Source organism: Psammomys obesus, unplaced genomic scaffold (genome assembly GCF_907164565.1).
Source record: "Psammomys obesus unplaced genomic scaffold, mPsaObe1.curated_primary_1811, whole genome shotgun sequence".
Taxonomy (NCBI): Eukaryota; Metazoa; Chordata; class Mammalia; order Rodentia; family Muridae; genus Psammomys; species Psammomys obesus.
The window spans coordinates 5178338-5193337 of record NW_026590809.1 but is presented as its reverse complement, the minus strand read 5'-3'; the positions used below and the strand labels follow the sequence as shown (position 1 = coordinate 5193337).

Below are 15000 nucleotides of genomic sequence, written 5' to 3'. Positions count from 1 at the left end.
GGAATGTGGATCAGGACAAGGCAGATGTAACGGAGTCAGGAAGAAGCGAGGAGACAGTGACTCACACAGGAGATGCCCTGTACACCAGATTGCCATAAGGTGGGTCAGGCTTTCAGAGGATTTTGTGCAGTAGAAAATGAATTCTGTTTTTGATTGGTTAGTTTTTATACCAACTCTGTTTTCTACTGAAGTTGACCAGAAGATGGGGAAACTTTAAGACTGAAAATCAATAGTCAGGTTTGAAACATAAATCTTATTTATTATTATTCATAGTTGAAACTCAAATGACAAATAGAATTGCTGTGTATGTTAGGATTTTTTTATAACTGAATGTTATTAGAACAAAACTATAGGTCTTTAAGCCTAAAATTTAACATAAACAATTATTGCAAATTAGAGACATAGTCCTTGTCCACATTTGATATTAACTTTATTGTTATTCAATAACATAATTTTCATTAAAATGTAATTACTTTATGTCCTCCCCTCCCCTCCCTCCAACACCTACCATGTCTCTATTCTTCACCAGTCTCTCTCAAGCTGACGGCCTCCTTTCATTTAGTTATCATTGTTACAGATACAAAAATCTATAAATACAACCTGGTGAGTCGGTTTTTGTTCTTTGTGTGTACATGGTTTGGTGGCTGGCCGCTTGATATTGGATGATCAATCAGGGGCTCATGCCTGAAAGAGGCTGCTTCTGCGTCCTTCCGGGATCGTCAGCCACGTGGCTCCTTGTCTAGGTGTGGGGCCCTGAGATCTCTCCCCTTCTGCATTAGCATGTTATCTATTGATACTGTCTTTGTTTTGGGGCAGCCATCCCTGAACCCCACAGTCTCATAGTAGACCACCTGGTCCTCTCTAAGTGTCTGACAGACACAACTTGAGGACTTGGCTTTGGCTCACTGTGTCAAAGCATCCCAGTCCACAGGTGTTGACCCCACATGTTCTGGGTGATGACAGCCTATGACAGAGGAGTGTCTTTATAGCATACAGAAAACAGAGGGGACAACTCCCGCTGACCGACTTCCTCTAGGTAGGCCCACCTCCTAAAGTTTTCAGGAAGCCCCAAAAGAGCACCACCAGAGAGGGAATGTGAGGGACACATTCAAGTCATGGGCTACCACCTGAATTAAGAACAAGGAGCCAATGGGTCCTTGTTAAAGGCACAGCAGTGGCAGAAGGAAAGGAGGTGGAGTATGAGAGAGGTCAGGAGCTGAGTATGCGTAGGGGGTCCCAAGACAGATATGACTAGTCAGGTGGCTTGAACAGAGAAAGTTGAGAAACTGAGAGGAGATAATTGGAGTTGACCGATGGGAAGGTTTCATGGGCTTCTATGATCAAGTTTGAGAAGAAAAAAAACTGATGAAATTAGGTACCCCAGGAGACAGGAGAAAGGGGCAGTAACCTTGGGGAAAGTGTTGGGTGTTTGTTTCTCAAACAACCATGCAAGAATTTTCAAATAGAGAAGAAAGAATTTGAAGAGGCTCAGCAGGACTAAAGAGACCAGGGATGATGACTGGAGACAATATAGAGAAGAAAACTCTGAGCCCAGGATGGCAGCCTCTGAGGAATCCAAGAGAGGGTCTAGGTATCAAGAGCCAGCAAGGGTGTCATGGTGAGTAGCATGGAATAAAGAGGACAGGCTGGTGTGAGTGAAGAGGAAGGTGCGTGGTCCACACCCAGCCTCATTTACGCTCTGCTCTATAAAGGACTGTGGAAGAAAGTGCATGTTTCTAAGGAAGGGGACGAGGAGAACTGGCTGGCTCAGGGTTGAGCAGACAGGCAGGTAGAGTTCAGCTGACTCTGAGGAGTTAGTCTCAACTGGTACAGCAGGGCAGAGAGGCTGTGGGTGGCAGCCTGGCCTCATGAGTGCAGAGCCTCACAGTTGAGTGTATCTTCTGGACACTGTCTAATCGAACACTCAAAGCACCCCATTGTGAGATTGAGAGCCCCATTGGACAGTGGACCAAAGGGAAGCCCCTGTGTGGTGTTTGTCAGTGCCCTGCAGGAGTGAGGACTGGGACTCCGGGCTTCAGTTTCCTGCTTTCCTGGGGACCCGCTCGTGGCTGCTGCCAAGGTGCTTAGCCGCAGCAGGCAGCCATGGAGGACGGGGCAGGATGGTGGGCTCCCGAGTGCAGGGCAAACCTGGCAGGAAGGGCTACTTCACAGCTGTGTGTGTTTGGAAGCTGCTCTTGGCCTCTTGCTTCATTTTCAGTGACGCTGATGCCCAGGGTAGGGTGCAGGCCTCCCAGGCTACTGCAGGCCATTCCTCACTAACTGCACCCAGCCCATCTCCTGTGCAGGCTGAGTCAGAAGAAACATTGCCCAGAGCATGACTTTGCCAAAAAAAAAAAAAAAAAAATTAGTAGAAGTGATTTTAGTCCACCATGAAATCATGCCACTCACTCTCCTTGTTTAGAAAACTGTTTTCTTAAAGCAGCAGACAGAAAGTGACTTTAAGTGAAATGCTTCTGTTAATGCCTGTTTCTAATTCTTCACAAATTTGACTACTTGTACTTAGCTTATACCTTATCCTGTTAACATCCATTTACCCTTTCCACCTCTAACAGCTTCTGACGTCATTTTTGAAACTACCTGAACTAATTTATTAGCTTCCAACTTAGTTAGCACTTTCAGTTCTGAAAAAGGTATAATTAAAAGGCAAGAACGCCTAAGGAGTTCAGGATCACGGAAGCGGCAGGCCTTGGACGGCTTGCTTTGCTGGCCTGTGATGGATGAGGCGTGTTGCATTCCATGATGGCCAGCCGGCCTCTCACGGAATCTAGCCGTGATAGCCCAAGAATCCCACACTCTTGGCTTGGAGAGGAAAGTAGACTGACTTCAGCCTTATGGCTCTCTACTCCTCTCCAGCGTGTAGGCTCTGGAACTGTTCCAACAGGCCTGCGGCACTTAATAAGTAAATTCAGAATTTCTGGGCAGACAGCCAAAATTTAAGGTTTCGCTTAACTTGCCTTTATTTGTTGATTTGTTCCAGCTTCTAAAAAAAAAAAAAAAAATCTCTGGCTGAGAAATTGAGATGATCTACCTCAGTATATTGTATTTACAGCAGTAAAATGTGTTAATATTTGACACAGATGATATAATCTTGGTTCTTTGATAATGCATCTATCAGAATATAGTGGTCTTTAGCTAATGTAGTTGATGGAGCAAATAGTATCACCATAGTGGATGACACACTGGTTTTGAGCAGTAGATGATATTTTTCATGTAGAGGTAGAACCATCATAGAAGTATTCATTGAAAAAGGCTTCCTTTGAAAGGCTTTGGCACTTTAAAAACCTGCTGATCTGAGGCCGGGCAGCAAGGATGGTCTTGGCAAGTGCCCAGCCTCCTCTGGGAACCCTCACGTTTATGTTAGCGGACTGGAAGTTAGCGGATCTAGCTTCACTGTTAATGTGCCAGTTACTGCCATCTTTATTTTTAAACTTTTGAAAAGAAACTATTTCTTGGGGACTGAAAAAAAAAAAAAAACAGTTCAGCAGTTAAGGCCTTTATTCTTGCAAAGGACCCAGGTTTGGTCTCCAGCGGCCATACACTGGTTCACAACCGTTGGAAGTGCTGCTTCTGTGTATATGATGCCTCCTTTTGACATCTGTGGGACCTGGCACACACACGGTACACACATACATACATGCAGGCAATAACACTCAGAAAGTGATTTCTTATGTAATGGGTGGCAATTAACTCTTAAGATTAAAGTCACATATTTGAAGTCACAACTGCTATTGGCAAGCCTTGTGTGTAGTGACTCTTGGAGATTTATTCTATCAAAGCAGAGCTAAGGAAACAGCAAGTCAGAAGCCTCAGCAACTAAACTCCTGGAGATTGTTAGCATTCTAATGAAGGTTATTTGTGAAAACAAGGCTGATTTGGAGACAGTGGAATGCCTGGCTTCCCCGGCTACGGAAGCTGTGCAGGGACACTCTTGCAGCCCCTCGAAAGTGCTAACGACCCAAGAAATCACCATTTATGCCGGCAACAAAAAATTAGTAAATGGGAGGTTAATCAAGAAAAACATAAGAGCAGTTTGGAAGTCACAAGATGGATTTCCAGGTTCCAGGTGATTGTACTGCTCACAGTTTTAAGGCCTGCATGTCCCCACCATCCTGGAAAAGAAGCAGGAGCTGATTTTCAAGGTGCCATCTTTCACTGCAATGCTTCAGATGCCGCCTTTCATCCTGGCAGGTGGCTCCTTGCAACAGAGCGGGGAGGCGGCCTGGGAGCACATGGGTGCTCCGGGCTGTGAAGGACTTCCTAGTGGGTGGGTGTGGCTAGGGAACCCAGGGCTCTGCGCCTGCCAGACAAGTGCTCTGCCGCCCGATGCACACTCAGTTCCCACGATACTCTTTTAAGTGAACTTTTTTTTTCCAATGTAAAGCCTCCCCACTAAAGAAAACGCAAGGAGAAACGTGATCCTTCCTTTCTACTTTGTCAGAGTTAAAGTGAGCATTAGTTCTCACTGGTGTGCAGAACAGTGGTGGTGTTAGCCCTGCAGACAGGCAACCCAATACACATCTCAGTGATGACGCCCCAGGGTGAGGCGATCCTGGGCAGTCGTGGAAACCGCTTGCTCAGCGTTGTCCATGTGGTGCGTGGCCAGTTCCTCGTGGTGTCTGCAACTGAATCTGGATATGTCACTGCTTCTTTCCATGACAAGCCCCAGCTTGGACTGTCCCACAATACTGAAATTTGTTTTCCTGCCTCCAAGGTGTTGGGAGGCTAGGATTCAGAAGACACTCTAAAGACAGGCCACAAGCCATGCGGGCACAGTGTTCAGGAGGTCGACACTGAAAATGGGTTTGAGCTGCCATGTACTTATTTTACACTCCTCAGTAATGAATCCATGTACAGTCCAATTTCCTCATCTATAAAGTAAGGGTGATAGAGAGCTGTGTGATAATATTGTGTTAGCGCAGCGGGGCTAATATATGTAAAGTAATAATGCACGTCCAATAGATAAGTTATTCTTTTGCGTGTGAGTAAGTGTTTACCAAGTATATAGCTGCCATATTTATTCATAATTACAATTAACTAAGACTTACTCCCGCCTTGTAATCAGTATGTGAGGTTAAAATATTTGAGGCTATGCAACTGCAAAGATGTTCAAGCTGTGTTTTCCACACACGGAATTTATGTTTGTATTCCTTACCACAGTTCCAAAAGATGGCCTCAAGAGCCAGGCTGCATTTGAAGAGATGAGGACAAATTACATCAAAGAGCTGAGGAAAATGGTCACCAAGTGTCCCAACAATTCCGGACAGAGCTGGCAGAGATTCTACCAACTGACCAAGCTTCTAGACTCCATGCATGATGTAAGTAGAGACCCTGCTCTCCACAAAGTTAGAGTTCAGTAACTTTGCACACTTGTGCACACACTCATGCAAGCACACATGCGCACACACAATTTGACCCAACGAAACCAGGCAACTGTACTCAAATGGCTGTGGGAAGAATGGGGTGAAGCATCCAGAGGGAGGCTGCAAGAGTTAAAATCCAGTTAAGGTGACCTTTCTTTTTCTAACCTTGGGAGAGAGCCTGTGTACAGAGAGGGTATGGCTCTGTGCCCTGGACCACAGAAAGCCCTCAGATTTGCTACAGGTGTCAGATAGAGTTTCACATTTTTGTTTGCAATTTAGGAAATGTTTGGTTCATAAAAATGTTTGCTTTAACATTGCATAAATAGTGTCCATCTTCCACAACTGTTAATCTAACAACTCAATCTTTCAAAAACATTATTAGTGGTCCAGGGCCAGCTTGGATCATCTCAGTCTTTGCCAGACTTTGAATCCTATATTCATTGTTCTTCATAGGAGGTATCTCTCTTGTTCTGGGTAAATACAAAAAGTAGATTCTGGACTTCTTTCTAGTTTCATCAATCAAAGATCTAGCTGAAGTGTTGGTTAGGAGTTTCTACAAAACAAGCACTCAGATAACTCACTCTGTTTCTTGTGTCACATTGCAAGCAGATTTTCCCATCTCTTGCTCAAAGAATGTTGTTTGTATGCAGTCCTGCTTAAAAGGTTCTTCATGTTTGAGAAGGTTTCCACACCTTCTTTTGGAGAATTCGTTGTCCAGGTTTGGCTTGTTTGGTTTGAATGATAAATTACTCTCCTTTGGGAAGGAAAATGTTGACAGACTCAGAAGCTGAGATTAGAGTAATATTCCTGCAGAAGAAGTTGCTTCATGTTCCTGTGGTTTTCCCTCCTCTGTGCTGATGGTCCAGGAGCACGGATTGATAGAAGGCCACTTTGCATTGCTTTGTGTTGAGGCCTCTGCTTTCTCTGAACTTTTCTAATAACAAAAGGCAAGTTTCCCTTCAGATGAGCCAGAGGCGAATGGACTTGCCATTACAGCATGTTTGGTTAGAAACATTTTAGAAATGGGAGATGGTGGTTGGCAAGGCTCATGACTCACCCTGAAGAAAATACAGGGGGTGGAGAAAATCTTCCCCGGGTGGAGTGCTTCTGCAGCATGTTCCCTGCAGGAGGTCAGATATACCTTCCCCACCGATCTCACGGAAATCTCTCCTTAGTGAAGATGCCAGTGGGATCTTATAGTTCATTCTCGGTGAACTCTGATTTTTGTACATAGAACTATCAAATTTAGTATGTGGGCCTCGGGAGATGAGTCAGTAAGTAGAGTGCTTTCTGAGCAAGCATGAAAAACTGAGTTCAAATCCCCTGTGCCCACCTAAAAGCCAGGCATGGCCATACTCATAGACAGGAAGCTTATTGCCTCTTGCTTGCTGCCAGCCCAGCTCTAAGTTCACAAAAGATCCTGCTTCAAGGGAGTAATCCAGAGAGTGTTAGAGTAGGGTAGCCAACGTCCTTCCCTGTCCTCCACGGTAGCTGGGATACCTGTGTCATCCAGGCTGATTTTCTGTGAAATTTCTCAATATCAATTAGCATCTTGGGGTTCTATTATTTAGATATAGTTGACATACAATAAGCAGCACAAATTAGAAAAATGTGCTTTAAGCATTGAAATAGCCGTGCATCCATGGCCCTACCACAGCGACCAAGCTACCGCCCGTAATCCAACTGCAAAGCTTCCCTGTCGCCGTCTGAGTGATGGGGTCTTCCTGCTCTCTCATGGCTTTCCTCTAGCCCTTCCTGTTTGTAGGCATTTAGCTTCAGTTTTATAGAGTTGCATAGAAGCCTCCTTCAAGCAGACATGACTGTGCCAAGGTTCTTCCATGTTGCTCATGTGTTCAGAAGCTCTCGCTGCATGCTCTTTCTGGGCGAATATTCATGGAGTTTCTGGGTGAATATTCTACCATTCATTCATGTAGTCCACCTGTTGATGGGCACAGGATGTGTTTCTAGCTTGGAGTATTCCGTGTAAATCCTGAACAATTCTGCTCCAGTGAAAACACAGGCTCTTTCTCTTTCTGTGTGTGGAATATCAGGCAGTGGCATTTCTGGTGGATGCTGCATATATTTTTGTTTTTTATGAGAAACGCCAGAATATCTTCTGAAATGATAGAGTTTTACATCCCCATGAGAGGTACCTGAGAGTGCAGAATGTCTGGCATGGCTAATCATTTTTAGTTGGGGTATTCTGTTTGCTGCATGTTGGGAGTCCTATGGTTTTTAATTTGCATTTTCCTAATGATTGATGGGGTTAAACATCTTTTTGTACACTCATTTGGTGATTTATCTATTCTAATCTTTTGCCCTGTTTTCCTTTAAATTTTATTGCTTATTAGTTGTTATGTTTTAAAAAGCTTTTAAATAGAGTAGCTGCACACATCATTATTATTAGATATGTGATTTTTAATTGTTTTTTTTCCTGGTTGGTGGTTCTTCATTATATTCCCTGGGGGGCGGGGAACTTTTTTTTTTTTTAAGAAGTTTTGTGTGAATATGCACTTGCTGCGGAGTGTATGCTCTTGTTGTGGAGTGTGTGCAGAGGTCAGAGGGCACCTCCACGCTGGTTCTCATCTGCTGCTTGCTGGAGAGCAAGGGCTTTTGTTCTCTAGCGTGGCATGCCAGGTGAGTGAGCCGGGGAGCTTTCAGAGATCGCCCTGTCTCTGCTCTCATCTCCCTGGAGGAAGACTTGGGTTTCAGACTTCACAGGAAGTACTCCCGGAAATCCAAGCTTCCGTCCTCACATCTGCACAAGCTCCTTTACCCTCTAGCTAGCTTCCCAGCCCACGAGTTTTTCCGCTTAGCCAGTCCTCTAGCTTCTGTTACTATAGCAGGTGCTTGAGATCATCAGCTTGTGAAAAGAAAGCAGTTACTTCAGCCCGCCGTTTCAGGGGGCTTCCATCCTTGACTTGTTGCACCGGGGCCAGCAGCATGGCAGCGTATCATGACAGGGGGTGTGATCAGAGAAAACCGCTCAATTTTGGGGTAGCAAGGGAACAAAGAGAGAAAGGTACATGCACGCCTCCAGGGAGCTAAAGACTTTCCACTACTCTCTGCATGTCTCGCCAGCACAGAGAGCCTGCCACATGTACACCGGCAGGTGACATTTCCCGAAGAGGAGTTCGGGGATTATTGCTGACTTTACCAGTCACATTTTCAGTGCTGTGTCAGAAAGTCCTCTGGTTAGCTAAGGCCACAGGCCTTCCTCCTCTTTCTTCCACAGCCCTATCCTTCCCTGTGCCTGCTGTCACAGAAACCACTCTTCCATGTTTTGTTTTGGGTTTTCTTGAGTATTTCTGGTTCCTGCAAACAGAATGGTGAATTAAAATCACCTTTCTCTACCTTGATGGAAGGGAAACGTATTTCTTGGAATTATTTTTATCCAGTAAACCTTTATTTTATGATACCAAAAATGTTTTCTCTTAATGGTGGTCTGAAAGAACTGTCCCGAGTACTCTCTTTATATTCTAGTTCAGGACAGAACACTGGGCAGTGGGTGGTAATTCTAGAGGGGCCTTTCTAACATTCATGCTTACTAGGCCTAGAGAATGCCCACAGTGCTTTCGTTTGAGTAAATCCTTGAATCAACATTGCGGTGTTTTCCTCAAAGGAACAACTTGCTACACAGAATACGAGCTCTGTCCTTCCAGCCTAGTTCTGGTTGCTTAATGGAAAAGAGAGCATTTGTTCTTGATCCTCAGACAAGTAAGATCCATTTAAATATACATGGCAACTGTGCTTCCAAAGCTCAGATTCTGTGCTGGCTCCCAAGGCATAAATCCAGAGCCCCTGGGACATATGTCCACAGATCTCCAGACACACACATGTCAACAGGTCCTGGGACACATGTCCACAGCTCCCAGAACACGTGGATTTCTTCCACATGGTGCGCATATGTGTGGCACAGAACTGTGCCAAGGTAGGTGAAAGAAACATTCTCCCAAAACACGCAGTGACAGCTGAATGTTTAGTCCACAGCTTTTATGAATCAAAACCCCTCTGAGCATCAATCTTTTCCCCAAAACAATGTTTCAAGGAGCAGAGCTGTGCAAAGACTGCAGGAAGTAGGGGTGTGTTCTGCATTGCTGATGTTTCGGTGTTTGCATGTAAAAACTAGATAGATCCTTCCTTCTAGCAGAGAGAATTGAGAATCATTTTTAAGCTATTACTAAGAGGTATAAGACATTTCCCATGATATAAGAAGCACATGTCTAGTAAATTTATTGCTCACTTCTATGCTTTCTCGGAAGTTATAGTATAGTTATGGTATAGTCTGTGCTATTTAGTAAATCAAAAAGATTAAGAGTAACATCCCTTGAGGCGAAAATGCCCTTTTCTATTACATATTTTCAGAGTTACAGTTTTCTTTTTTGTGCACACACTTCACAAGAAGGTACCCACACCTGGTAATAGAAACAGTGCCAGGAAAGCACAGGAGAGGATGAGACCGTCGCTGACCTAATCAGCTTAGAGTCTGTAGGGGCAGAGATGCTAAGAAACACCAAACACTTTGGGGGCCCGGAGGCCACGTGCACGCTCCTATGGTCATTCCCTGGTGAGGAGCCTCTGCTGCTGTGCACCAGGATGGAGGAGGCAAGAGTGCGCCCCGCCTACCCTCGGGAGTTCACACTTCTGCTAGAGGGAAGTTTTCTGTGTGAAAGTACATGTGCACTAGGAGAACCAGGTGGCACCTGGAGGTCCAGGTGGGCACACCACGAGCGGTGGGCTCGTTAGCCACCGTTCTAAATTGACGCTAGTCCCGGAGAAGATGTTGGAGCCAGCTGTGCTTAGCAGGAAGGTGGAAAACTTGAAGGGGTTTCGGAGAACTCTTGTGGAAGTCCCAGAGGCCCAGCTCGTGATTTCTGAGTCTTGTGAGCAGCAGGTGGCAGCTGAAACCTCCCACCTGACACCACCCTCCTGAAGAGGAGTTCGGGCCACAGCAGCTGCCCGGTGAAGGCCAGGCTGCACTGGGGAAGCCCGGACACCCACACCTCAAAGCACTGAGAGCAGCTGTGCTGCTCCGTCGCCCCAGGCTCATTTGGACCTTTTCCAGCAACCTCTGGAACCCATCAGCTTTGTGAGGTGCAGTGAAACACCGTGAAGGCTGTCTGCCTACCTGGTTCTTCATTAAAGCGTCCTGCGGTGAGGAGAGCTACGTCTAAACTTTTGAGCTATTGCTGTTTCCTAGGCAAATGCTTGTGCATATGACCATCACAAGAACTTGCTTCTTAGCAGGCAGACATCAGCCTGTCACTCAGACCTGTCCCCATGACTCAAGGGAAGGCACCAAGTGTGCCATTGCTGTGTGATTGGTGTCTGTGGTGCTGTGGGGAATGTCTAGCTGAATTGGGAGCCTGGATTCCTTCCCCAGGGCTGGCTGTGAGGGTGTAAACCCAGAACTCACTGAGAAGCACCAACACGAGGCCACTAACACATCCTTCAGGATTCTTGCTGCTTGTGTCTTTAATAAATGACTCTGCATGAAGAACTGTTCCATCCATATGTGGCTGAGACAGATTAAACGCCACCTGAAGCATTTTTACCACATGCCAAAAGTATGCACTCCAGGAGCGTAGCTCTGCCCACGACGGCTGCCATGCTCACCCGCACTTTGTCATAACCTTCCTGGTCAGTTTCCCCTCAGAAAAAGACCTGAGGCCAAAATGGGAGCCTTCCACAGAAACCAAGGCTAAACAAGCACGGCCTGTGGCCCATCAGCACCCCTGTCAGGGGCACGTGTACACTTCTCTGCTGTGCTTTGGTCATCAGTTTCTTCTTCCCTAAAATGTACAGAATACCATATTGTAAAACGGTGCTGAGGAATAAATAGCATATGAGGCAACTGAAAACATTTATTCTCTCTGTTCCTGTCGCCCCACTGACAAAGACTCCATGATTAAAGCACCCAGGTTGCCAGTAGCACAGGCAGTTGTGAGGGAGCAAGATCCAAAGCCGTGCAAGTGTTCCGTGTAATTGTTAGCAGCACCATCCTGCCGCCTTCTCTGGGGAAACTATGACTAAGAAAGCTGCTAAATAAAGTTGTTTATTGCAGTCAGCCGAGCAAGCAAGGCCTTATCCTCAGGAATTGGGGAGCGAGCAGGACAGAGATTGCACTCAGAACCACTCTCACAGTGAAGATCCCCAACTCAGGGGAGAAATACTGCTGCTGTCTGGCCCGACGGTGAGCCCAATAAATACTGCCCAGTGCTTTACGCTGGCCCCTCTTGCATTTCCCTGCCAGGTGGGGGCCAGCATTTACACTCACAAGTTTCTGATTTGAGTGTTCAGTGTGGTCCCATACTTCCCTGGGTGAGTTTTACCCATGGATGATTGTTGCCTTTTGAAACACGTGGCTATGACTGAAAAAATAAGCATCAATATATTTAGTACCAGGTATGGCGGCACAAGCCTATAGCCCTGACACTAGCAGTTTGAGGCATGAAGATCACAAGTTCCGGACTAGCCTGAGCTATGTGGCCAGCTGAGGCCAGCCAGCATGGGCCACATAGTGACCTGCCTCAAGATGTTTTCCAAAGAAAGAAAGAAATAGGGGCTGGAGAGATGGCTCAGGGGTTACAAGCTTGCTGTTTTTAGAAGACCTGTGTTCAGTTCCCAGCACCCACATGAGGCAGCTCACAGTGACTGCCTTCTTCTGGCCTCTGAGACTCTCTCGGTCTCTCTCTGTCTCTGTCTCTCTCTCCCTCCTTATTTGGTCCTAATGAGTCAGAAGGCATGATGGATAAATCTGGAGGAAATGACTTGAGTGTGTGGACATTAAGTGTTGGTAGCTGAAAGAACAAATCTTGAAGAGTTTTGTAGGGTGCCCTAACAGGGTATTCCAAAGGTAAGATAACTGGTGGCTTTGACTGTGTCCCCCTTCTAAGAAGAACTGGAAGGAGGGAGGAAAAAAAAGAGGGAAGTGATGACCCAGTGGAACAGCAGGTCCCTGTCCTGAGGGATTTGAATCAGACTAGACAGCTGTTCTGTCAACATAGTCACCCCTGCCGTGTGTGGCAGTTGACATGTAAGTTCATTAAAACTAAGTTTCAAATCAAATCATTCATGTCCTATTAGCCACATCTTTAAATGCACAGTGGTGCATGTGGCTACTTGCTACCGACTTAGATGGGAAAGAACTGTTCTACAGATACCTCAGGGGGCAAGATGGCGACAAGGTCTGTTTGGAAGCTGGGCCTGAGGTACAGGGGAGGGAGTGTGGTCTAGGAGCAGGGGTTGAGGACCATGAGATGTCCAGGTGGTCATGTGGACGGCAGCAAAGATGTGAGGCTAAGGGAGTCACAGGGTCAGGAAAGGAAGGCCTAGTAGGAAAAGAAGCAGGTGCTTGGCTCGAACAGGCCTGTGCAGAAGGGGCAATGGAGGGAATTCTCAAGGAGAGGTAGCCAGCTTGTTTTAGATTTGAGCTGTTAGAAACTTCCAGAAGAAATATCCCGCGAGTGGATGGAGACAAGCTGTTGATGCAGACCCAAGAGTACCACAAAGTACCTGAAGCCAGTACGTAGGCAGCAGGAAGACAGCGTGGAGCTGAACCTGCTACACAGATAGGGGCCAAAAGACTAAAATGGAGCTAGCTGGAAAGGCACTGAGGACTACTGAAGAAGTAATACAGAAAGCGTGAGATGAGCCGGTGTGTGCACTGTGCAGGTGATGGCCCCAGGAGCAAAGGCTGAAGGACAGCCGGCAGCACAGCTTTATAGTACATAATGCCTAGTAGCTATGGTAACCACGGGGGGTTGTGGAGAGCAGTTTGAGTTGACTTACTTTTCTCTCCTGAGACTTCCAGCGACTGCACCGAGAGCCACAGAGCAAACAGGGACAGGAGTTAACACTAAAACAAGTCGAAAGTGTTGTTGAGAAAAGCGAGACAGTTGCCGTAACTAAACACAAACAGAATGTGTCTTTCTGGCGTCTGATGGGCTGTGTATAATTGGGCATTTTGAATGTGTTCTAGAACACACATAAATTATGTTGGTGTGGCTAAGAAGTCACAGGAGCTTAGCAAACAACTGCCTTGCAAACCACTCCCAAACAAACCTCAGTTCATGCCTTGACTGCCCTGTGAGTGTGGACTGATAAGAGCTTCCTGTTGTGTTGTTTGCATACGTGTCTGTGTGTGTGTGTCTATGTTCCTGTGTGAATGACACCATTTTACAGAGGCAACAGTGGCAACCAGAGCTGATCTTGCGTCATGTGTGTGAAATCCAGACCTGAGCCCTCCCTCTCCTGTCCCTTTCACGGACAATTTAATAGCAAGCACCTCTGACCCCGGCTTGTATCTCCGTCTCCATTGCAAACCTGGTCTTGGGTTGCAGAAGCCCCTCTTTCACTGGTTTTTGGTGCACTTTGTTTAGGATATTATTGGCTTGTAGAAAATCCATATATTCCCTTATCAGGCATATGATGAACAAATATTTTTCTCACATTCTGTATTTTGTGGTGTTCGCAAATCAAAGTCTTCCTTCTCGCCCGAACTTGTGGCATAGCTGTATTTTGCTACGTTTAATCCTTAGCTGGAAAAAGTTCGAGTTGCGTCTGAATTCAGTTTATTAAAGCAAGGTGGTTCTTAAGTTGGCCCTCCCTGCCTCACTCACTCTCGGGTGACGCTGGGACAGTCTTCCCTCTCCTAGGTGAACCTTGAACTCCTGAGTCTCCTGCCTCCACCTCCCCCGGTTCTGAGAGCTTCCTGTAGTGACTGGGAAACATTAGGTCATATGTAGGGCCGAAGCAGATGTCCTGTTCCCACCTGACTGTAACACTTGGTACCAGACGGTCAACTTTTTGGACAAAACCTAAACCTTGGTGGCTGGACCCAAAGGGGGCCCTGACTCTAGAATTACCATCATTCGTCCCTCTCCCTAAACTGAAATCTGTCTCATTAACAGCGGTGTCAATGAGTCCCTCTCGTTGTGCAGCCCAAGTCCCTCCGTCACAGTCCAGTGACTACACAACACTCAGGTGGTCTGCAGCGTCTTCAGACCTGTCTCGTCATTAAATCTATCCCAAATCGATTGACGTGAGGAAGAATACTCACTATTTAATCGCCACCTGTCTTAATGCTGCTCTCTATAAAGAGAGAATAATAGTAATAGTACCCAGAATATTTCCTTAAATCCTTTTTTAAAGAGAAAGAAATCGCGATGGGGTGATCAGGCACATTTTCATAGGTTTGTGAACGAGGCAGGAATATAGAAGGATTGTGCCTGAGAAAGATGTCTCCTGCTGTAGCAAGCCCAGCCCCCCACCTCATGTGTGCCATTGTTCCTGGTAGGTCAGGTCTCAGTCTGGACCCCTGTAGAGCAGGCCTCATCAAGCCAGTGCACACACACCATCTGTGGAATGCCTGGCAGCTGCCACCCTGGAATCCTTACACACCTGGAGCGAGAGGCCCCATAGTCTCATGATGTGCTGGACCCCGTGAGGCTTGCCACCTGTGCAGGTCTTGGCGGTCAGAGGAGAGGAGTGTGGAGAATAGTTTGTACCATGAGGAAAGTTCTTAGAGAGAAGAATAGGTGGAAAGGGTCAGGAATGTCATTACCAGAGCCGTGTGTGTGTGTGTGTGTGTGTGTGTGTGTGTGTGTGTGTGTGTGTG

The 15000-nt window shown here is 46.3% G+C and overlaps 1 protein-coding gene across 5 annotated transcripts in view; it reads left to right on the top strand.

Moving 5' to 3' along the window:
- Nr3c2 (nuclear receptor subfamily 3 group C member 2) overlaps window positions 1-15000 on the top strand; it is a 324977-nt gene that overhangs the window by 293585 nt on the left and 16392 nt on the right. For all 5 annotated transcript variants that reach the window (XM_055609002.1, XM_055609005.1, XM_055609003.1 and 2 more), the window contains one exon: window positions 5179-5336. In XM_055609002.1, the coding sequence (XP_055464977.1) occupies window positions 5179-5336 (158 nt within the window). The remainder of the gene's footprint in view (window positions 1-5178; window positions 5337-15000) is intronic.